Source organism: Alexandromys fortis, unplaced genomic scaffold (assembly GCF_014885135.2).
Source record: "Alexandromys fortis isolate MF-2015 unplaced genomic scaffold, M_Fortis_MF-2015_v1.1 scaffold_59, whole genome shotgun sequence".
NCBI classification, from domain to species: domain Eukaryota; kingdom Metazoa; phylum Chordata; class Mammalia; order Rodentia; family Cricetidae; genus Alexandromys; species Alexandromys fortis.
In genome coordinates, this window is record NW_026067943.1 from 10,189,993 (window position 1) to 10,212,863 (window position 22,871).

Sequence of the window (22,871 nt, forward strand, 5' to 3'; positions counted from 1 at the left end):
TAGGGTGCTCCCCAAAGCCCCCTTTCCATCTTGCCCTTTGAACTCATGTATGGGCTACCAGTTTTAACCCCCGGCCTCTCACCCAAAACCTCTCCCCTTCCTGATGACCTGCTTACTCCACTGTTATCCCATCTTCACTTCCTATTATAGGATTTTATCGACTACTCATTACGTCAACCATGTGCCAATTCATGCCCACCGCTGATTAAAATAGGAGAGCAGATACTATTTTCTCCCCCAGACCAATGCCCCTTACCCTTTCCCCTAAATGGCAGGGCCCCTTTAAAGTAATTCTTGTAACTCCCACAGCTGCCAAGCTCGAGGGACTCCCTCATTGGATCCACCTGTCTCACCTTAAACCTTTTACTCTTCCAGCTCAAGATACCCCCTCGTATACAGTAACTCAAACGGGGCCCTGCTCCCTTACGTTCCAGAGGGCACAAAGATCAGCCACTCTGTCTCCAGTTCCAGAAAAACAAAAGTTTCATCACCGTACTCAACCCTCCTGTGCCATACGCTCTCCCTCTTCCTCTTCCTCCTGTCTGCTTTACCAACTTCTCTATATCTCCAATGTCATACATACTTAAATTTCCAGTTAACCACTCATTAAACAGGGACCATCATTAAACATAGAGCTGGATTACAGGGATTGCCAAAATTCCAGGTTGTAAGAAACAATAATGAGCTTGGGGACATTCACGGCCCCAGACTCCAAAAACTCACAAAGCAGACTTTAACATAACAGGTTTATCACTGACTGCAGCAGTGTCTCCTGGATGTCAAGGTAATAAATACCATGATGCTAAAGAGAACAAGTCCTTAAGATCTGCTTCAGGTAAAACATTGAGGGGTTCACTAATAATTCCCCCTTCTTTTCCTCCCTCCTCCCCACCGTCTTCCATTCCAGCACTATACCATTGTAATCATAAGCTTTTAATATGTCTAAAATTTATTTCTTTTCATTTTTTTCATAAACTCCAGGAAGCCAATCGGACCTATCTAAATGGACCAGACTCGCCCAGAATAAGTATCATTTAATTCTTCCCGTATCATTCCTGGTCTTGGGAACTCCTAGGAAATTCCCTCCTAGGAAATCCCCCCCCCCAAAAAAAACCTCTATCTTCCATCTCCCTTAATCACCGGGATCTAAAATTTTTTCCAGACATAATTTTCTGCCTTTCCAGCATCTTGTGAGGTCCACGCTGCCAGCCAGCCAGTTCCACAGAGACCAGAAAAAACACAAAAGTAATCAGCCACCCCAGGACATGGTCAAGCATCTTAACTCTCCGACACCCACAAAGTCACATGAAGCAGTCACAAGAGACCTTACAACACCCTATTCCCACTCATTAAAGACTCCAAACTCCACAAATTTTTATAATAAACAAAAGGGTGGAATGTTATAATTTCAGCCACAATAAGGCTGACACTTCCGGACTCTAGGGCCATGCATGTGCAGACAAGCCCTCAGGCAGATGTGCCTAATGGCCCCGGGGATGTTAAAGGGCCTGTGTGACCAACGTGCAGTGTGGTTGCATCATCCACGTATGTCTCAGCTAAGCCCTTGCATGTGTGAGCCCCATCATCTGTATATGATGTAGTCATGTCAACCCGTGTGCATGCACCAGGCAGCTTTTAAAAGCTGGATGTGCCCCCCCTCTGGGCACACCAACTTTACCAGGCCTGTACACTGCCCCCCAATAAACTCCTAAGTGGGTTTGTTGCATGTTCCGCGCTTTCTTCTCACTCACGCCAGGTAATTTCAGGCACCTTTTGAGAATGGCCATTTCTGAGGGTCTCCCAGCTTTCCCTTCTGCTATTACTGCTGCTACCACAAGTTCAAGGCTCCCTTTCCAGCTCTTTAAATATTTTTTTATGGTTTATTTAACTTTATTTTATGTGCATTGGTGTGAGGTGTCAGATCCCCTGCAACTGGATCTTCAGACAGTTGTGAGCTGCCATGTGGGTGCTGGGAATTGAACCCGGGTCCTCTGGAAGAGCAGTCAGTACTCTTAACCACTGAGCCATCTCTCCAGCCCCCCCTTTCCAGCTCTTTAGTGTCTACTACATTTCTGACAGTTTCTCATCTTTCTTCAGATTGTGACCTAGAAACTCTGGTAGCTGTGCCTCACTGTCCTATGCCATTTGGATGTTTCTGTTCATTGTCTCCTCCTCCTATGCAGGTTCCAGAGCCACCTCCATACCTTTTTTCTTTCTTTCTTTTTTTTAGAGACAAGGTTTCAGTATGTAGCCCTGGCTGGCCTGGCACCTGTTATATAGCCTACGCTGGCCTCTAACTTGTAGTGACCACCCTGTTTCTACCTCTGCAGTGCTGGGGTTACAGGGATAAGGCACCAAGCTGGGCTTCTGACTAATAGTAGTGGTCGATTATTGGAATCCAACTGAAACCAAAGCAGCGCTCAGAGGTTAATTGTAACTGAGCGTCTACTGTACTCCTGGTACCAGACTATATATTAAAACTGATATAAACAAGGGCTGACAAGATGGCTGCCAAGTCTAACAACCTGAGTTATCCCAAACCCATACAGGCGAAGGAAGAGAACTCCCTCAAGTTGTCCTTTGGCCTCCACACATGCAGTAGCACTCACCAATTCCACCTTAAATAAATAAATTGAAAATAATTTTTAAAAAAGAAAGTAAATTGAGATAAACACTTACACAAGGCATAAGCATAAGACAGTGTGGAACACAGAAATATTTTAAACTACACATTTTATTTAAAACACTTTGAATCATGTTTTTTTAAAAAAATTGACAAAATGTCCAACTTTGCTACTTAAGTATCATTTTGGTTTTGCACTGTCTAAAGTGGCACCCTTTTCCTGATGACCATTTCTACTGAAGAGCACAGGCTGTACTGCCTCCTGGTGGTGGGTCACTGGAACACGCTCACAACACAGTTACACAGCTAAATAAGTGCCATTAAGTATGTCACTTGCTGCCTCCTCCCCCTCCTGCCAGGAAGGATTGCCATCAATGAATGCCTCGGATCCTGCAGGAAGCTCACTCTCCTACTGACACTCAACCAAGCTCAGCAAAACATCTCTTCCTGAGTTTTTGTCATCTTTTTTTTTTTTTTTTTTTTTTTTTTTTTTTTTTTTTTTTAGACATGGTGTCTTATAGCCAGGCTAGCCTGGAACTCACCATATAGCCAAGGGTGAATTTGAACTTCAGACCCTCCCACCTATACCTCTCTCCAGGGCTGATTATAGGTGAGCAACCAAGACTGGCTTTATGTAGCTTCAGGGACAGAACCCAGGGTTCTGCATGCAGGACAAGCACTTCACCAGCTAAGCTACATCCCACCTCTGCCCTTCTATTTATTTTTATTTTATGTGCATTGGTGTTTTGTCTGCATGAGGGTGTTGGAAGTCCCGGAACTAGAGTTACAGACAGCATGCGCTGCCATATGGGTGCTAGGAACTGAACCCGGGTCCTCTGGAGGAGCAGCCAGTGCTCTTAAATACTGAGCCATCTCTCTTGCACCCCATGACTGTCTTTTTAAATAGAGAAAAGCCAGCCAATATATAAGAGTAGGATGTCTCCAAGTAATCAATCCAGGCTATAGTTCAGACGCCACAACAGTGAAACAGCAAGGTTGGTGCAAGCGCAGCCTTTCAACACCCATTGGTCACTGTGATGTTCTTTCTGTCTTTCTTTCCCTTTCTGGGTCTGATGTTTTGTTTTTGTTTTTTTGGAGACAGGGTTTCATTAAGTAGCCTTGAATGGCCTAGAACTTACTATGTAGACCAGGCTGGCCTTGAACCACAGAGCTCTACCTGCCTCTACCTTGAATTTGTGGCAGTCCTCCTGTCTCTGCCTCCCAAGATGTGAGTCATCCCTCCCTTAACACCACCTTTATAGAAATAAACATCACTGCTCTGGTCAACTCCACGCCCACTGCCTGGGAACAGGTGACTGTGCCTCAGGAAGCTGACCTCCCCAGAAAGTAGACGTCAACACAGCCTAAGCTCGTTCTCCAGACCGAACACCTTGGACTTGAGGTTCTTCAGTTCCCCCTGTATCTTATGTGCTCTTCTATTGCTGTCACGAACTTCACACAGAATGGCAAGGTCCTGGTTCCCCTGGGTAGTCACTGTTGCCTACAGAGTTCAGAAAAGAGAAAAAAGAAGAATTATGCTAAGGGGGAGAAATCAAGTCACAAAGAACAGGCTTTGCTGGCTGACTCTTTTCTTTAACCTATGATAAATGCAATTCTAAATTCTCCAGTGTTGAAATAGGAGTGGCGGCGGGGCTGCGTCCCCAGCACCCCAGCTGCCTGGCTAGCTTATGCCCGAAATAACAACACACAAACTGTATTCTTTTAAACACTGCTTGCCCATTATATCTAGCCTCTTCTCGGCTAACTCTCGCACCTGGACTAGCCCATTTCTAATAATGTGTGTAAGCACCCCAAGGTGAGCTTACCAGGAAGATTCTAGCCTACGTCCATCCTGGGTCCGAGCTTCATGCGTCTGCCCAGGAGAGCGAAGCAGGGCCTCTGCTCCAGAGAGCAGAGCTGTCGAGTCTGAGCTCACTTCCTCTTCCTCCCAGCATCCTATTCTGTTTACTCCTCCCACCTATGTTTTAACCTATCAGGGCCAAGGAGTTTCTTTATTGCTTAACCAATGAAATCAAAAGATTGATATATGACACTCCCACATCACTCCAGTAACTCATTTTAATAATGAAAATGTTTAATTAGTCTAAGTGTTTCGGAGAAGATGCAGAACATCAAGAGTTCACGATCATCCTTGGCTATCTATGCAGTTTGAGAACAGCTTAGGCGACATGAAACCATCTCAGAAACAAACAAACAAAACAAAGAGGCAGGAGCTCTGGGATAGAGAGAACAACTAACAGCAGGGAAAAGAGCACTACAGCATCGATAAGATCACTCGGTGGGCAGCAGAGGCTCTTGCCACCACGCCTGGGAATCTGAGTGAGACCCCAGGAGCCACATGGTGGAGGAAGTGAACTGACCTCCACACATGCACCACGGCATACATACCCGCACACAAAAATAAATCAATGTTAACAATAGCAAGACCAATAAATAATATTATTGGTAATTTTGCTAAAAATGACAGAAAGCATTTCTTTTTGTTTTCTGTCAACTTTGTTTAGAACATAGCAACTATTTAGGACTTATGGTGACTGATAAATCTCCACCAAAGCAATCAAGATATTAGATACTAAATGGTTTCTAGGAAAGTATATCATCACTCAATTATTTTCCCCACTATAAAAACAGACAATTTTGACAAAGTCAATGTGTATGTGTGCTCAGCCATATACTCGAGTGAAGGTCAGAATGACATCAGACTGTCCTCTGTCACCCTCCACGGTCGTTCTTTTGTTTTGTTTCTGAGACAGGGTCTCACTATGCAGCCCTGGCTGCCCTGGAACTTGCTATGAGGACCAGACTGGTTTTGAGTTCAAATTCGCAGAGATCCTCCTGCCTCTGCCTCTTGAGTGCTGGAATAAAGATATGTGCCTGAGACATAGTCTACAGTGAACCTGGAGGTCACTGCTTTGGCTATTCTGGCTGGCAGCACATTCTGGTGTCCTCCTGTCTTGATCTCTCCGCACTGGGTTACAGATGTGTGTCTGTGCTTGGATTTCACGTGGTGCAAGGGATCTGGACTCAGGTCATAATGCTTGCACAGCCAGCAACTTTACTCAATGGGCATCTGCCCAGCCTCCCTCCCCCCAAAACAGACCTAAATCTTTTAATCTAGTTGAACTGGGAGGGATGGTACTTTGTAAGTTTAAATCTGCTTTTCCACAGGGTGCTCCTGTTGAACTGATGCTCAGAGGATTCAAGGATTCAAGGATACTTATCTGTTGCTGTCCAAGTAAGGACACAGTGTGTCCTTCTGGGTTTTGTTCAGTGCCATGGCCTTCTTGTTCTTTCACATACCCTCCTGACCTTGGCCATCCTTCTGAGGAGCCCTCCTCACCATCTTTCTATACTCCCACCCCTTTCCTTTCCTAACTCAGAAACATAAATACCTTATAGAGCATTTGTTCCAGGTCTTTCAGCTTCTGCCGAAGAGCCTTAATGTCCGTCTTGAAGCCCTCTACCTCCAGGGCACGTCGATGCTCCAGGGCCTCGTAGCGTTTTGTCATTATCTGTAGGCGCCTTCCCATCTTGTTGGAGCGGTCCTGAATGGGGATGAGGAGTTTACAAGGAGGAGAAAAGTATTCCCCGAGCCGTCTGCATGTCCACTCGTCACACATGTGAGAGCCTACATACCTTGAAGATCTCTCTTCTCACTCCCTCCTCCTCCCGGATTCGAGCAAGTTCCTCTTCTAGGGAGATGCACTGTTCTTGGTACATGTTGGACAGCTTTTTTTCTTGTATTAGCTTATCCTTTAGAGACTGTAGGCCAAAGGGATAAAAAGGTTTAATGTTCAGCACTATAATAATTAGGTAGTTCTTTTTTTAAAATTTTATTTATTTGTTTTTACTTTATGTGCACTGGTGTTTATGTATGTCTGGGTGAGGGTGTTGGAACTGGAGTTACAGACAGTTGTGAGCTGCCGTGTGGTGATGGGAATTGAACGCAGGTCCTCTGGAGAGTAGTCAGCGCTCCTAACTGCTGAGCCATCTCTCCAGCCCCCTCAGGTAATTAAAATAACACCATGGTGACGGAGGGAGGGAAGATTTCCAGAGCAAATGTGCACACAGATATGAGGAGACCCAGGGCCCTGCCATGTCTCTACTTTCCTCTCAAGTATACATAAGCAGATATTTTCAAGATAAAACAACCCAGGTGTCCTAGTTAGGGTTACAATTGCTGTGATGAAACCCCATGACCAAAGCAACTTAGGGGAGAAATGGTTTATTTGGCTTACACATTGTAGTGCATCCCTGAAGGAAGTCAGGGCAGAGCCTGAGACAGGAGCTGATACAAAGGCCATGGAGGGGTGCTGCTTACTGGCTTGCTCCTCATGGCTTACTTATTCTGCTTTCTTACAGAACCAGACTACTAGCTCAAGGTGTCCCCACCCACAATGGGATGGGCCTTCTCACATCAATCATGATTAAGAAAATGCCCTAAAAGCTTGTGTACATGCCCCCCCCCCTTTTTCTTTTTCTTTCCAAGACAGGGTTTCCCTGTATAATAGCTCTGGCTGTCTTGGACTCACTTTGTAGACCAGGCTGGCCTCAAACTCAGAAAGATCCACCTGCCTCTGTCACCCAAGTGCTGGGATTAAAGGTGTGCATTACCAGTGCCTGGCCCTACAGCCCAATTTTTATGAAGGCATTTTCTCAATTGAGACTCCCTCTGCTCCCCTCCTCCCTTCTGGTAATTCCAGCTTGTGTCAAGTTGACATAAAACTATCCAGCATACCAGGTGTGGTGCTCATGCCCTGTGTTTCTAGCACTCTAGAGATGGAGACAGAAAGACCAGGAGTCCAAGGTCATCTTCAGCTACACAGTCAATTAAAAGACAACCCCAGCCAGCTTTAATCCCAGCACTCGGGAGGCAGAGGCAGGCAGATCTCTGTGAGTTCTAGGCCAGCCTGGTCTACAAGAGCTAGTTCCAGGACAGGAACCAAAAGCTAAGGAGAAACCCTGTCTTGAAANAAAAAAAAAAAAAAAAAAAAAAAAAAAGACAACCCCAGGTACATGAAACCCAGTTTCAAAAAATAAAAGTATTTCTGGCTGAGAAGAACCATAAAATGGAACTCAGAATTTAAGTAAGACATTATGTGTCGTAACTCTGAAAATAAGAAACATCAACATGTATTATGCATTCTCCATGGAGGAGACAAAAAAACAATCCTTCAAAACCTTAAACAAGACAGCAAGACAGCTCAACATTAAGGCACTTGCCATGAAGCCTAGGCCCCACATGGTGGGAGGGAAGAACTGACTCCTGAAAGTTCTCTGATCTCCACATGCATGTCATGGTATGTTCATGCATCACAAGAATTATACACACACATGCACAAACATAACACAGAAATAAATGCAATTTTTGAAATAAAAAAAAAAACAAAACACCAGATCAGATCTATATACACAAGTGATATCTGTAATCCAGCTACTCTGGGGGCAGATGGAAGATTACTGGAGCCCAGGAGAGTTTAAGCTTTGCCTAGGAAACAACAATGAACCTCCCACTCAAAATATAGCACATACTCAGTGATGTGGGAGAGTCTTCTGTTATGTGTTACTTTCATTGGTTAATAAAGAAACTGCCTTGGCCCTTTGATAGGACAGAAAATTAGGTAGGCGGAGTAAACAGAACAGAATACTGGGAGAAAGAAGCAGAGTCAGGGAGCCGCCATGGAGCCAGCCACCAGGTCTGACATGCTGAATCTTTCCCGGTAAGCCATCACTTTGTGGTGCTACACACATTATTAGAAATGGGTTAATCAAGATGTGAGAGTTAGCCAAGAAGAGGCTGGAACTAATGGGCCAGGCAGTGTTTAAATGAATACAATTTGTGTGTTGTTATTTTGGGTGTAAAGCTAGCCGTGCAGGAGCTGGGTGGGACAAAAAGCAGGCCTGCTTGCCTCATTACTACAACCCAGAATCTCAGCACTCATGATTCTAGCACTCAGGAGGCAGAGGTAAGAATATTAGAAATTCAAGGCCATCTTTAGTTGAGTTGGAAGCCAGCCTGGCTACTTGAAACACTGTTTCAAGAGGCCAAGAGGAAATTACTGATAACCTTCACATCCAATTATGTTACTTCCTTATACAACTTTCCCAAGATGTAACTGTCTGACCTATGCTTATATTCCATGTAGTGACCTGCACAACCATCTATGGCCGGTTTCTGCCAGCACCTCCAGGGCTTGCATATTAGTTCCTCCTTGTTTTTTTTTTCCCCCCTTTTTCTTTTTCTCTCTTGTGGCACTAAGTATTAAACCTAGGACCTTGTATGAGCTACCAGTAAGGTACGGTCAGCCCTCCCTTCTCCTTGTTTAGTTCACAACCGTAATAGGGTCCCTCCTTTTCCTCAAACATATTCCATGGACTTTAAACTATTACCCTCTGCCAGGAATGCCCTTCCCAAAATATATACAGCCTCAGCAAAAACACCAGACGTAAGAGGGGTATCCCTAGGTCCCTTTTTGTTTTCTTTTTGAGACAGGGTCTCACTCCATAGCCTGGTCTTGAATTCTGTGTAGCTTAGTATTTTATCCTCAAATCCCATCATGATCTGTTATTCTTTGTTATCTATTTCATGACATTATTGCTACTTAGCTTCACAAGCTGAATGGATCTTATATAACAATTTATAGGTCTTTGAAATTCTCCAAGTCTCTGACAAGGTCTCATGTAGCTCAGGCTGGCCTCAAACTCACTATTTAGCCAAAGATAACCTTGAATTTGTGGTCCTCCTGCTTCTAATCTCCCAAATCCTGGGATTAGAGGCATGAGCCATCACAGCTGGTTTTATGCAGTGCTGGGGATCAAACCCCAGGCCTCTGCATGCTATGTAAGCATTCTACTAACCAAACCTCAACTCCAGCCCCAAGGAATTCTGAGCTTTTCAACTCTTCCAGGAAAACCATGACATTACCTTAATATACTCATTCTGAGTATGATGACTCTCATGGAAAACTGGAATAACTTTTCCAAGCTTATCTTCTTTCTTCTTACATTGCACTCTATACTGCTTAATCTTTGACAGCAAGTGGTCTTTTTCAAGCATCCACACCTTCTCTTTACTTTGGTTCTCAAATCTTAGTTGTAGAAAGTCTTTGGTGCTTTCATAGAGCAGTTCTTGGGTGTGATGAAGGCTATGAAAACAAGAACAACCCTGAGCATGACGATGCTCACGCTGCGTAGCTGAAATGCAAGGCGAATCCAAAAAAGAAGTTCTTTAAAAATTGGACAATACGAACTCCTGAACAGCGGCAGCTTTAAAAAGGCACACAGTCTGATCACTGACGGGCTCACATGCTTTCTTAGGTAGTGTCTTGTGCCTACCATGGTCCCTGGTCTGCAGACTTGCGTCTGCAGAAAGCTTTCTGAGGGCTAATTTGAGGGCTTGAGTTAGAAAGATGATCAACAGTGTACACATCGTCCCGAGAAGCGACACAAGAAAGACCTGCGCCACAGTATTCTGACTGAGCACTAACTCCAGGTCTTTATTACTTTTTAAAGATTTCTGTATTTATTTTATGTATATGAGTGCTCTATCTGTATGACTTTATGCCAGAACTGGGTATCACATCCCACTATAGATGGCTGGTAAGTCACCATGTGGTTGCTGGGAATTGAACTCAGGACCTCTGGAAGAGCAGTCAGTGCTCTTAACCGATGAGCCATCTCTCCAGCCCTCCATTTCTTGAGGATCAGAGACAGCTTCACTTTGTTTATGCTATCCTCCGTGTGTCAAGGCCCTACACCAGAATCTTCGTTTTGGGGAGTGGGGTCAGTGCTCTACCAGATCCTCAGCCCTCTCCCCTCTTTAAATGTTTATCTTTTATTTTTTTCTTAGGGACTTGCTAAATTGTCTAAGCTACCCTTGAATTCCAATCTTCCTGCCCCAACTTCTTGAGCGGTAGTATTACAGGCATACACCACCACACCCAGCTGAATTCTCGTCCTTTTCTTGAGATCAATTTCTCTATGGAGTTCTGTCAATGCTTTAGTCCATTTTAATTTTTCTGTTCTCTAAATCCTACATCAGTTTTAATCTGTCCTATCTTATAATTCAATATTTGCTTTTATACTGTCAGATTTTGAATGTCAATATACATAGTTTTCCTGAGCAAAAGATAGCTGGATAATACCATCTACTAAATATACAAAAGCATTGGCTAGTCCTGATGACTGTTCTTGATACTAAGAATAAAAACATGATGTTTGTATCTCTAAAAAAAGAATGTCTTCAGAAATTAGCAACTTTATTGGGTTAACACCAACATCTAGAAAAGTGCTACAGTAAATGATGCTGTTATACTCAGGCATCTGTACTGGCCAGCCCCTGGGGTCCTGATAGGATACTCCTCAGTGGTAGCCAATAAGAGCACCTCCTGTGCACATTCCCTTTTAAAAGGTAGGCCTTGCCCACCTCACGTATACGTCTTTCTCTTTCTTTCCTTCCTTTCTCTCTCCTCTCTCTCTCTCTCTCTCTCTCTCTCTCTCTCTCTCTCTCTCTCTCTCTCTTTTCTGCAAGTCTTGTCCCATGGATCGGTCTTTGTCCCCCTCTCTGCTCCCTTTTCTGCACCTTCTCTTTCCTCTTCCAATAAACCTCCCATAGGAGTTGTTTTATGACGTGACTTCTCTTCATAGTGCTTTTAAATAAGTTACAACAGATGCAATTGCCTGCAAGAGCATTAACTACCGTAAAGTAACCACTATAAATCCCTACTGATCAAACAATAGCTCTTTCCTAAGCCTTTTACAGGGCACTTAGGTAAGCTTTATGTTCACAATCACAAACTTTTTTGAAGGTATCCAGATTAGGGACAAGAGAAAGAAGAGAGGGTGAGAATATGATCAAAATATATTATGTACATGAGTGAAAATGCCAGAATGAAATACATTATTATGTATAATTAATAAACCAATTTTATATTCTATAAATATTTGCATAATGAATGCTAAAAAACATTTAAAATATCACAGCTGGGCTGATGATGTGCTCACATACAAGAACACTTGCCTAGCCTGTGTACGGTTCTAGGTGCAATACCAAACTTTGCAGAAAATAAATAAAATATCAGCAAAAGAAAAAAAAAGTAACACTCAAAGGACAGTCATTATCGGCTTAGGGTTTCAGGCTCCTCAACATATCTTAGGATGATTCATCTAATGAAAGGACTGATCATGAGCCTGATCAGGTCTGTACAATACTTAGGATGGCTAGTTACACACGGGAAAACTAATATAAAATCACACGTTATTCGGGCATACTAGTGGGGTGATTTGGTAGCACATACCTTTAATTACAGCACCTGGGAGGCAAAGGCAGAAGGCAGGTGGATCACTGTGAGTTCAAGGCCAGCCTGATCCACAAAGAGAGTTCCAGGAAAGCCTGAGCTGTTAAACAGAGAAACCCTGTCTCAAAAAACCAAAAAGAAAGGAAGGAAAAAAGGGAGGGAGGGAGGCAGACTAATCATTAGTAAACATTAGTCATAGAGACGTGGATTTGGTCTGAGTAAGTCTTCAGTTCAGTGATTACTATCGTTTAGTGACGTGCTTAAACAATTGTTCCTTAAATTATTAGTTTTACTGAAGCACAAACTGAAATAAAGCAACATGGGAGGAGCTGAGGGTATAGGAATTGAACCGGGGGAATCTTAATTGCTGAGCCATCTCTCCATCCCCTTAACTATTAATCTTCTCTTTTCAATAATTTATTTTTATTTTATGTGTATTGGTGTTTTGCCTGCATGTATGTCTGTGTGAGGATGTCAGATCCCCTGGAACTGGAGTTACAGACAGTTATGAGCGGTCATGTGGGTGCTGGGAATTGAACCTGGATCCTCTGGAAGAACAGTCAGTGCTCTTAATTGCTGAACCAACTCTCCAGCCTCACTTTCCACCTCACTTTTTCTCTTCTTCTTGATACTGAGAATGAAACCATGGCTCAATACAGGGGATGCCAGGCCACTACCACTGAGCTACATACCTAGCTGAAGATCTATTAACTTTTAACGTGCACAGTGTGTACCTGTGTTGAGTTTACCTACACAATGTACTTACTGTACACTTCTGGAGGCCAGAAGTGCTAGATTCCCCTGGAACTGGAGTTACAGAGTTGTGTGTGGAGGCTCAAAAACGAGGTACTTTTGTAGAGGCTGGTCCCTGACAGCTGTGAGTCACCTGATGTCCTGATGTGCATGCTGGGAACCAAATCCAGGTCCTTTGCAAAAACAGTAAGTGCTCTTAACAGCAGAGCCATCTCTTAAGCCATTCAGAAAAACAGGACACCTGTTAAGACCATAATTGTTGAGTCCTCACCTTTTGGTCAGCTCTTTGACTTTGTCTTGATTTCTCTGGTGCTGAACTTGTATCTCCTCAATTCGAATCCGTCTATCCTCCATGAGCCCTTCAACTTGTTCTCTAGAAAGTTTTGCCTGCTCTCCCAGCTGTGCCTGAAGTGCTTCCACCTACATGGGCCAAGAAGAATGAGTCAGTTATCCACGCCTGCTTCTACTACTTCAGATCTCTGAAGGTGAGTCCTTCTTAAACAAAGTAAAATGGGTGGGGGAAAAAAAAAAAAGACAAAACCCCAACAGCAGCAAGACAAACAGAAAAGTCTGTTTTGCTTCTGTGTGTAGGTGTATTGTACATGCCCATGCTGTGTGCATACCTGCGTATAGACATGTGAGTGAATTTAAAGTTACTTTTGTTATACTGTATATATGTTTCTACTCTTTTTAAAGATATTTTTGTATATTGATACAAATTTAAGGTTATTTTTGTTATATATATATGTATATATATATATATTTCTATTCTTTTTGGTTGTTTTTTGGGGTTTTGTTTCTGTTTCTATTCTTATTTAAGGTATTGTACCTAAGCAGCTCATTTATAAAAGTAAAGTTTTAGTCCTTGAAAGCTATTTAGGATAATAAAGTAATACAGGTTAATAGTCATTCATAACTATCAAACTTATAGTCATTTTAGGTAAGTTTTCAAGGTCATATATAGATATATTTTAGATAGGTGATCTTCAAACACTTCAAAAACCTATAGAATATGGCATTTAAAATGTTTTGATAACATAAGGCTTTTTTGACACTGAGACATGCCTGTTCCCAGCAGCACCATTTAATTCTAAAAAGGATGATGGGCATCAAAGAACCTCTATATGGAGTTTGCTTTCTTTGTGGCAAAAGTTTGCCGTTTGGACAAGAACCCACTCTTGCCTCAACTGTTGATAGTATGCTGCCCAAACTGGACAAGCAGGACATAAAAAAGTAACTGCTGAACTTTGCCAAGACAGGATAGGACAGTCCTTCAAAAATTTCCTGCTTCCGGGCGGTGGTGGTGCACGCCTTTAATCCCAGTACTTGGGAGGCAGAGGCAGGTGGATCTCTGTGAGTTCGAGACCAGCCTGGTCTACAAGAGTTAGTTCCAGGACGGGCTCCAAAACCACAGAGAAACCCTGTCTCGAAAAACCAAAACCAATCAAACAAACAAACAAACAAACAAATTTCCTGCTTCACAGAAAAGTCTATCAGATATTCTAGGCCTGTAGGCCAAAGATGGATGCCCCAATGTTACAAAGAGACCTTGGCTGAATATCCAGGCAGTCAGCTGTCTCTGTTGTTTCATAGTTTTGGGAGTTGCTTGCTATGAACTTCCTATTCATTTAGGAAATATATCCTTCTGGGATATAACACATTTGATGGAGTTGAAGACTAGATAGTTGCAGTTTTCCTTAGTTATGATAGAAGGTAAATTAGTACAAAACTTTGGACTCAGCAAGATAGGATTAATAATGGTCTATTTTCTCTGAATTTGCCAAATGCAAATGGACTGGACATTGTAAATATAATTCTTACCTGAATTGTTCTTATTGTATATGGTTTTACTATGTTAGAGTTAAACATTTTTCTTTTTATTTAGACAAAAAGGGGGAAATGTTGCAAGATATTAAATTACTTTGTATAAAGATAGGTCACTGTGATTGGTTCAATAAAAAGGTAGTTGTTAGGCAGGAGGTATGGGGCAACTTCTGGACAAAGAGAGCTCCAGAAAGAAGAAAGGCAGCAAGCAAGATGGGCATCACAGAGTAAAGGTAACTAAACCATGTAAAAGAATATAGATTAAAAACAAGGGTTAATTTAAGTTATAAGAGCTAGTGGGACAAGTCTAAACTACAGGGTCAAGCTTTTATAATTAATAAGTCTCCATGACATTTTTTTTCTGAGCTGGCAGCCCAAAGAAAACTCCCTTTATACCCAGTAGTAAGATGATTTGTTCTCCTAGATTATAGAGCATATGCACTAAACAAATAATTAGAACCTCAATGTTGATCTGTCATACAGACAAACTTTTCTATGCTACTCTCTCTGTATTCCTTAGGCCAATCACAAAGTAAATTCCAGCCAGACATAGTGGCATACATCTTTAATCTCAACATGATGCAGAGGCAGGAGGATCTCTGTGAGTTTTGAGGTTCTGAGTCAGCCTGGTCTACATAAGTTCTAGACCAGCCAGGGCTGTAAGATGAGACCTTGATGTAAAAGCAGGACAAAACAAATAGCAATTCTTACTTTAGGATGGTTTTGTTAGCTAGGGCTTAGCATGTGAACTAAAGGTTGCCAGAGGCATTCTAGAATGTTCACACAGACAATAATGATTTTAAGGTTGAAGTGCTATGAGGCTATTCTCTCTTGAGAAACCCATATCTCTAGGGCATTAATTACTATTCTCCCCTTCCAAATATACACCATATACAATGTAACCATGTGATCTCTCTCTCACACACACACAGAGACATACACAATAATTAAAAAAAAAAAAAAAACCTTTGTATAGTTCCAGATCTGTATGGTAAGAGGCTGCCAGAGGCAGTGTAATGGACTACTAAACTATAGTTATACCATCTTGTGAAAGTATTCCTCACGGGGCTGGAGAGATGGCTCAGAGGTTAAGAGCACTGACCACTGACTACTCTTCTGGAGGTCCTGAGTTCAATTCCCAGCAACCACATGGTAGCTCATACCCATCTGTAATGAGATCTGGTGCCCAGAACACTGCATACAAATAAATAAATAAATAAATAAATAAATAAATAAATAAATGAATGAATGAATGAATCTTTAAAAAAAATTCCTCAGAATACTTTAAGAGCTAAAACTGGTCTAATCAACCATAAATTCCTAGTATAAACTAGTCTCTGGACCAGCCACAAATTCTATGCAATGCATTCCTGACCTGAAGGTTATGAGAACTGCCTGACCGCTTACCTGCTATATTCCCACTTCTATAAACATCTGCTTGATGCAGATGTCCACACTGCCTGTCTGTATATGTCACAATTGTGGTTTTTACTTTTAAAAACTCCAATAAATTGGAGGTAATGATCAAAAACTCCATATTTATTCAGGCATCTAAGGAGTTTTACTCTTCATGTACCCCATAACAACATTCATGTACCCCATAACAACATTCCTTGTTTCCACATCATCTCTCTTAGAGGAGTGGGGATATATAGAGATAGGGTTTTGCTAGGGAGCCTTTGTTGGCCTGGTGTTTCTTACATAGCCCAACAGGTCTCAAATGCATGTCAATCCTCCTGCCTCAGCTCCTAAGTGCTAGGATTACAGGAGTACACCACTATGTAGGGCTTTTTCTCCTACATTAGGTTCATATTTAAATCTATATTAAAACTATCTCTAAACCAGGTGTGGAGGTGCATGTCTTTCAGAGGCAAGTACATCTCTAAATTTGAGGCCAGCCTGGTCTACATAGTGAGCTCCAGGACAACCAGAACTGTGTAGACAGACCCTATCTCAAAACAAAACAGAACAAAACAACAAACCAAAACAGCAACAACAAAAAACTATTTCGAATTTTGCTTGGGGAAAAAAAAAGGAGGCTTAAACATTAAGGATAAGCTCAATTTTCTTGGCCCAAGGATTCCTGAATGCAATCCAAGTGCAAAGAGATAGTTCTCATACAATAGTAAAGTGCATTACACACAGCCAAATGTGTGGAGAGAAAGCACTTTGGTCTGTCAAGACAAGTGCATCACCTGCAGGACGAGTGTTTGTACCTCCCTCTGGTAACGCTCAGATATGTCTTCCTTCTCTTTTAGTGTTGCTCTTTTTTTGCTTACTTTAGGATCTAAAATAGAAAACAAAAGTCCATCAAAAACTCTGCCCAACTCTTCTTTCTGCTGCTCAAGTTCAGTTTCCTTTACCTGCAGGAGAAGGAAGGGAAGGAAAAGAAACACACTCGAGACCTGCAGTGCTTGACCCCAGGCAGGAATCTCCTGAGGGAATTCCGCAGCATTTCACCTGGGTAATCATATTCGTCTTTTGGCAGAATGCTCCTCTGGAGTTGTGAATATTTTCTTAGTACAAGTCCAATTTAAACACTTTGGTTATGACATACCACACAATTTTCAAAAGAAAGGGTAACAAACAGCAAAAACTGAATGAGGTCACTAGAGCCTGGGAAGGCACAGAGGAGGGGAGGTGGGGAGGATAGCCAATGGGGCACAGGTCCAGCTAGACAGCTGGAGTAACTTCTAACACTTTCTAGCACAATAGTGTGCCTACAGCTGACAACTCTATGTGTGAAAACAGCTAGAAGCAGATACATAGTTCCTACAAAAGGTGATGGCTACCGTGATCACTAACACAATGTATACACGTTACAGTGCCCCAGTGCATTCTACAAACACGTGTAACTGTCAAGTTAATTAATAAGAATGTATTTTTTAGGGTGCTGGAGAGATGGCTTAGTGGTTAAGAGCACTGATTGTTCTTCCAGAGGTCCTGAGTTCAATTCCCAGCAACCACATGGTGGCTCACAACCATCTTAATGAGACCCGGTGCCCACTTCCTCTTCTGGCCTGCAGGCAGGCATACATGCAGACAGAACACTGTATACATAATAAATAAATAAATCTTTTTAAAAAAGGATGTATTTTTTAAAAAGCAAAAGAAATTTTTACTAAGGAGCTGGGGAGCTGGTTCAGTCAGTAAATTACCTGCTATGTAAGCAAGGCAACCTGAGTTGAGATCCTCAGCACCCATGTAAGAAGACACACACCTGTTACCCCAACACCAGAAAGGAAGAAGCAAGAGGATCCCTAAAGCTCACTGGACAGCCAGTCTAGCCCAATCAGTGAACTCCAGGCTCAGTGAGAGAGAAACTCTGTCTCAAAAAGGTGAAGGCCCCTGACAGACCTCTGGCATCCACACAAATGCACACCCATACACACATCCCTCCCTACACACACACACACACACACACACACACACACACACACACACACACTAACAAAAACACCTTGCATTAAACAATAATTCATTCTCTGCATAGTTCTAGACATGTATGGAATTAGATTGCCAGAGGCTACATTACAAACACGACAATTTCTACCTAGTAGGGAAAGTTTTCTAATTGCTTGCACTGGGATTTTCTTTTCTTTTCTTTTCCTTTTTTTTTTTTTTTGTTTTGTTTTGTTTTTCGAGACAAGGTTTCTCTGTAGCTTTGGTGCCCGTCCCAGAACTAGCTCTTGTAGACCAGGCTGGCCTCAAACTCCCAGAGATCCGCCTGCCTCTGCCTCCCAAGTGCTGGGATTAAAGGCGTGCGCCACCACCGCCCGGCTTGCATTGGGATTTTCAATTGACACTGGTGAAAATTTCTAGAACAGTGGTCACCTGATTTGAAAGCTGAAGGATCATACTGTTCACATACATCGGCAGCCTGGATAGTCTTCTGGAGAATGGTTACCTAAAGAAGAAAAAAAAAAAAGGCACAGAAACAGTCTCAATATGTGTGAAATTGCAGTTTTTAGCCTTAGTTCTACAGATCCAACATTTATAAGTGAAATTGCTCAAAACTGATATAGTCATGTAAATACATTATTACATTTATACAAGAGGCAACATGGACAAAGTAATAATTTTTTCGATAAAATTCAATGTTAATACAAACTAATTAACAACAAATAAAACCAAAAGGCTATTTAATAAATTCTATTTTGAAAAGTATTCTTTAAGGAAGGCATGGTGGTGCACACCTTTAATCCCAGCACTTGGGAGGCAGAGGCAGACAGATCTCTGAGAGTTCAATACCAGCCTGGTCCACAGAATGAATTCCAGGACAGCCAGAGAGAGCTGTTACACAAAGAAATCCTTTCTCAAAAAAGCAAAAAATAAAAATACGACAAACAAACAAGGTGCTCTTTGACAAGGACATTAATAGCAAAAATATGCACAATAGATAAACGTGATAATGCTACAGAGACATTTTTTACAAAAGTGAAAAGGCAGCCAAGCAAGGTGGTGTGTCCCCATGATCTTCATATCTGGGTGGCTGAGGCAGGCACGTGACAAGTCTGAGGCCAGACCAGGGTGCCTACTAAGGTCCAGACTTTCTTGGGCTATCTATTTAGACCTTGTCCCATCCCATTCAGTCCCCCTTGCAAAACAGGGTTTCTCTATATAGCTTTTTGGCTATCCTGGAACTTGTTCTGTAGATCAGGCTAGCTTCAAACTCACAAAGATCCTACTGCCTCTGCTTCCCAAGTGCTGGGTTTAAAGTGTGTCTCACTCCTTGTGTTTTTGATAAAGATTACTATTAATTTATAATCAATATAAAAAGTTTAAAAAATTAAGTACTAAAATCTCTTCTTCACAAAGATTCCCTCTGCTTTTTTCTCTAATATCAGCAAAAACATCTGTCCCTCTAAGCTTTAGTCTTCTTTTTGATTTTCTCTGTGTAGCACTGGGGATGATCCAAGAGCCTCACACCCACTAGGCAAAAACTCCACCACTGAGATATGGCCCAACCCTAGGTTTTAAGTTTCATTTTTTTCTTTATCAAAAAAAGTATACATATATTTATCGTTAATGCTATAATTTGGAATTAAAACATACAATGAAAACAAATAAACACATTTCTGAGAGTTTTCAAATTCCTGTCCGGAATCTCCTTAAGAATTAGGGACAGGCCAGGTAGTAGTGGCACATGCTTTTAAACCCACACTCCAGAGGCAGAGGCAGAGAGGTCTCTCTGAGTTAGTTCAAAGCCAGCATGTTCTACAGAGTGAGTTCCAGAACAGTCAGGACTACACAGAAAAACCCTGTCTCAAAAAACTGAAAACCAAAAATAATAAAATCAGGGACAACAGGAATTCTGAGTTTTCAAAATTATGATGCTNTTTTGGTTTTTCGAGACAGGGTTTCTCTGTGGTTTTGGAGCCTGTCCTGGAACTAGCTCTTGTAGACCAGGCTGGTCTCGAACTCCCAGAGATCCTCCTGCCTCTGCCTCCCGAGTGCTGGGATTAAAGGCGTGCGCCACCACTGCCCAGCACAATCCCTGTTTTGAAGAGCAAAAATTCTTGTTTAAAGAAGAAAATGTAAGACACCTAGTCTACAGAGAAAGTTCTAGGACAACCAGGGCTACACAGAGAAATCCTGTTACCAAAAAAAAAAAAAAAAAAAAAAAAGTACCAAGTTTAGTAGCACCGATAAAGAGCTAAACACGAAAGCATAATTTTAAATTCAGGTCTCCCAGTAAAGTGACAGCCCCCTGAAATGACATGTGGGACTATTTGGCTCATTTTACACTGGAAATGTGTTATACCTTGAGAGAGTATTCACAGATTTCCTTTAATATTTTTAATTTATTTATTTCATGTGTATGATCGTTCTGCCTGCAAGTACACATCTAAGAGTGTGTCTGATCCGCTGGAACTAGAATAACAGATGGTTGTGAGCTGCCATGTGGGTGCTAGGAATCAAACCTGGGTCCTCTGGAATAACAACATGTGTTCTTTTCTTAGTTTGATTTTTCGAGACAGGGTTTCTCTGTAGCTTTGGAGCCTCCCCTGGAACTCGCTCTGTAGACCAGGCTGGCCTCAAACTCAGAGATCTGCCTGTCTCTGCCTCTCAAGTGCTGGAATTAAAGGCATGCGCCACCACCGCCCAGCTTGGCATGTGTTCTTAACAGCTGAGTCATCTCTCCAGCTCTTGGCATGTGTTCTTAACTGCTGAGTCATCTCTCCAGCTCTTGGCATGTGTTCTTAACTGCTGAGTCATCTCTCCAGCTCTTCACAGGCTTCTTGGGGTGTTTTGTTTTGTTTTTGAGACAGGGTTTCTCTGTGTAGCTTGGCTGTCTGGAACTAATTCTGTAGACCAGGCTGGCCTCAAACTCAGAGAGATCTACCTGCCTCTGCCTTTCAAGTCTTGGGATTAAAGGGTACACCACCACCCCACAGCATAGTTTCTTTCTTTATTACATACAGTGTTCTGTCTGCATGTAAGCCTCAGGCCAGAAGAGGACATCGATCCTGTTATAGAAGGTTGTGAGTCACTATGTGCTTGCTGGGGAATTGAACTCAGGACCTCTGGAAGAGCAGCCAATGCTCTTAACCTCTGAGCCATTTCTCCAGTCCCCTAGTATGGCTTCTTAATAGTGAAAAAATAAAATGCTTCAAAAGGTTTTTGCAGAAAAACACTTTACACCTCCGGTAGATACTGGCTGGCTAACTCCAGGGCTACTCTCCAAGTGGCATCTCTAACAAGTAGAAATAGTCAGCTGTGTCGTAAAGGTCTTATTCATCAAACCATAGCAGCAATTATTACTTACTTTGTGGGGAGGCTCCTTATAAAAATAGGTCACTTCACCGGTGTCTGTGCCCACAAGAGCTAATAGATTCTGAATCTTTTTCTTGTCTTCCAGTTCCCTGTAATTCTCATAAAAAGTAGACATTATATACCCCAGGTAAGTAACTATTTCAATTTAAAAGATTTCCCTTCTGGTTGGGTGATGGTGGTGCACACCTTTAATCTCAGCACTCAGGAAGAAAAGACAGGTCTCTGTGAGTTTGAGGCTGGCTCGGTTTACAAAAGTGAGTTCCAGGATTACATAGCAGTCTAAAACACACACACACACACACACACACACACACACACACACACACACACACAAAAAAAAAAAGCAAACAAAACAACAAAAATCACGACACAAAAGATAGATTTCCTCTCCTCTCTCTCTCTCTCTCTCTCTCTCTCTCTCTCTCTCTCTCTCTCTCTCTCTCTCTCTCTCTCTCTCTGAGATAGTCTCAGATATCCCAGGTTGGACTTGAGCCTGTCATAACAGGCCTATGCTATCACATTCAGTTTATCAGTTTATGCACTGCTGGGGACTGAACCAGGGCTTTGTGGTTTTTTGGGTTTTGTTGGATTTTTTTTTTTTTTCAACACAGGGTTTCTCTATAGCTTTGGAACCTGTCCTGGAACTCTCCCTGTAGACCAGGCTGGCCTCAAACTCACAGAGATCACCTGTCTCTGCCTCCCAAGTGCTGGGATTAAAGGTGTGTGCCACCACCTCCTGGCTTGAACCAGAGCTTTAATACAAACTGTAAGTGAGCCACCCCAATTAAATGTTATCCTTTAAAAGAGTTGCCATGGTCATGGTGTCTCTTTACAGCAAAAGAAACCCTAACTAAGACACTATTTAAACACTCTATAACTAAGTTATATTCCCAGCTTCTGATGTTTTAAAAATGATTATAGCCAGGCTGGAGAGATGGTTCAATGGTTAAGAGCACTGGTTGCTCTTCAGGAAGACCCAGGGTTCAGTGCCCAGCATCCACATGGCAGCTCACAGCTGTCTCTAACTCCTGTTCCAGTGGATTCAATTCCCTTAGCCAGGAAGTGGTGGCACACACCTTTAATCCCAGCCATCGGGAGGTAGAAGCAGGTGGATCTTTGTGAGTTCGAGGTCAGCCTGGCCTACAGAGTGAGTTCCAGGATAGCCAGAGCTACATAGAGAAACCCTGTCTCAAAAAACTGAAAAAAAAATTATGATCACAAGTTAAAAATGAAAAAGATCAATCTATACCTCAGCTCCAGCTATTAAACATTAGGTATTTCAATTCGAGAATCCAGAGAAGGGGCTTGGGAATAATTTCCTGGCTGTTTCTAGAAGGGAACTACAGTGGGTCTTTTCTTTAGCAGTAAGGAACATAGCCTGCTCATGGCTCACAGCTCAGTCCCCCTTCAGAACTGCCCCAAAAGAAAGGGAATTGCTTCCCTCTGCTTATGACTCCCACTCCTCAGGGACAGTCTGCATTCAGTGCCTTCTCAGTGGGGCTCAGGGGGGAACAAGAATCCATTCTTGAGCTGGGCAGTGGTGGCACACACCTTTAATCCCCAGAACTCGGGAGGAA

At 42.4% G+C, this 22,871-nt stretch overlaps 1 protein-coding gene across 6 annotated transcripts in view; it reads right to left on the reverse strand.

Moving 5' to 3' along the window:
* Window positions 1-2,716: 2,716 nt before the first annotated feature.
* Ccdc77 (coiled-coil domain containing 77) overlaps window positions 2,717-22,871 on the reverse strand; it is a 34,010-nt gene continuing 13,855 nt past the window's right edge. For 5 of the 6 annotated variants that reach the window (XM_050148624.1, XM_050148621.1, XM_050148623.1 and 2 more), the window contains 8 exons: window positions 21,287-21,383; window positions 18,352-18,424; window positions 16,713-16,804; window positions 12,965-13,113; window positions 9,570-9,789; window positions 6,281-6,406; window positions 6,037-6,189; window positions 2,717-4,124 (listed from right to left, as the gene is read on the reverse strand). In XM_050148624.1, the coding sequence (XP_050004581.1) occupies window positions 3,978-4,124; window positions 6,037-6,189; window positions 6,281-6,406; window positions 9,570-9,789; window positions 12,965-13,113; window positions 16,713-16,804; window positions 18,352-18,424; window positions 21,287-21,383 (1,057 nt within the window). In that variant the 3' untranslated portion in view covers window positions 2,717-3,977. The remainder of the gene's footprint in view (window positions 4,125-6,036; window positions 6,190-6,280; window positions 6,407-9,569; window positions 9,790-12,964; window positions 13,114-16,712; window positions 16,805-18,351; window positions 18,425-21,286; window positions 21,384-22,871) is intronic. The other variant, XM_050148626.1, reaches the window with a different exon arrangement.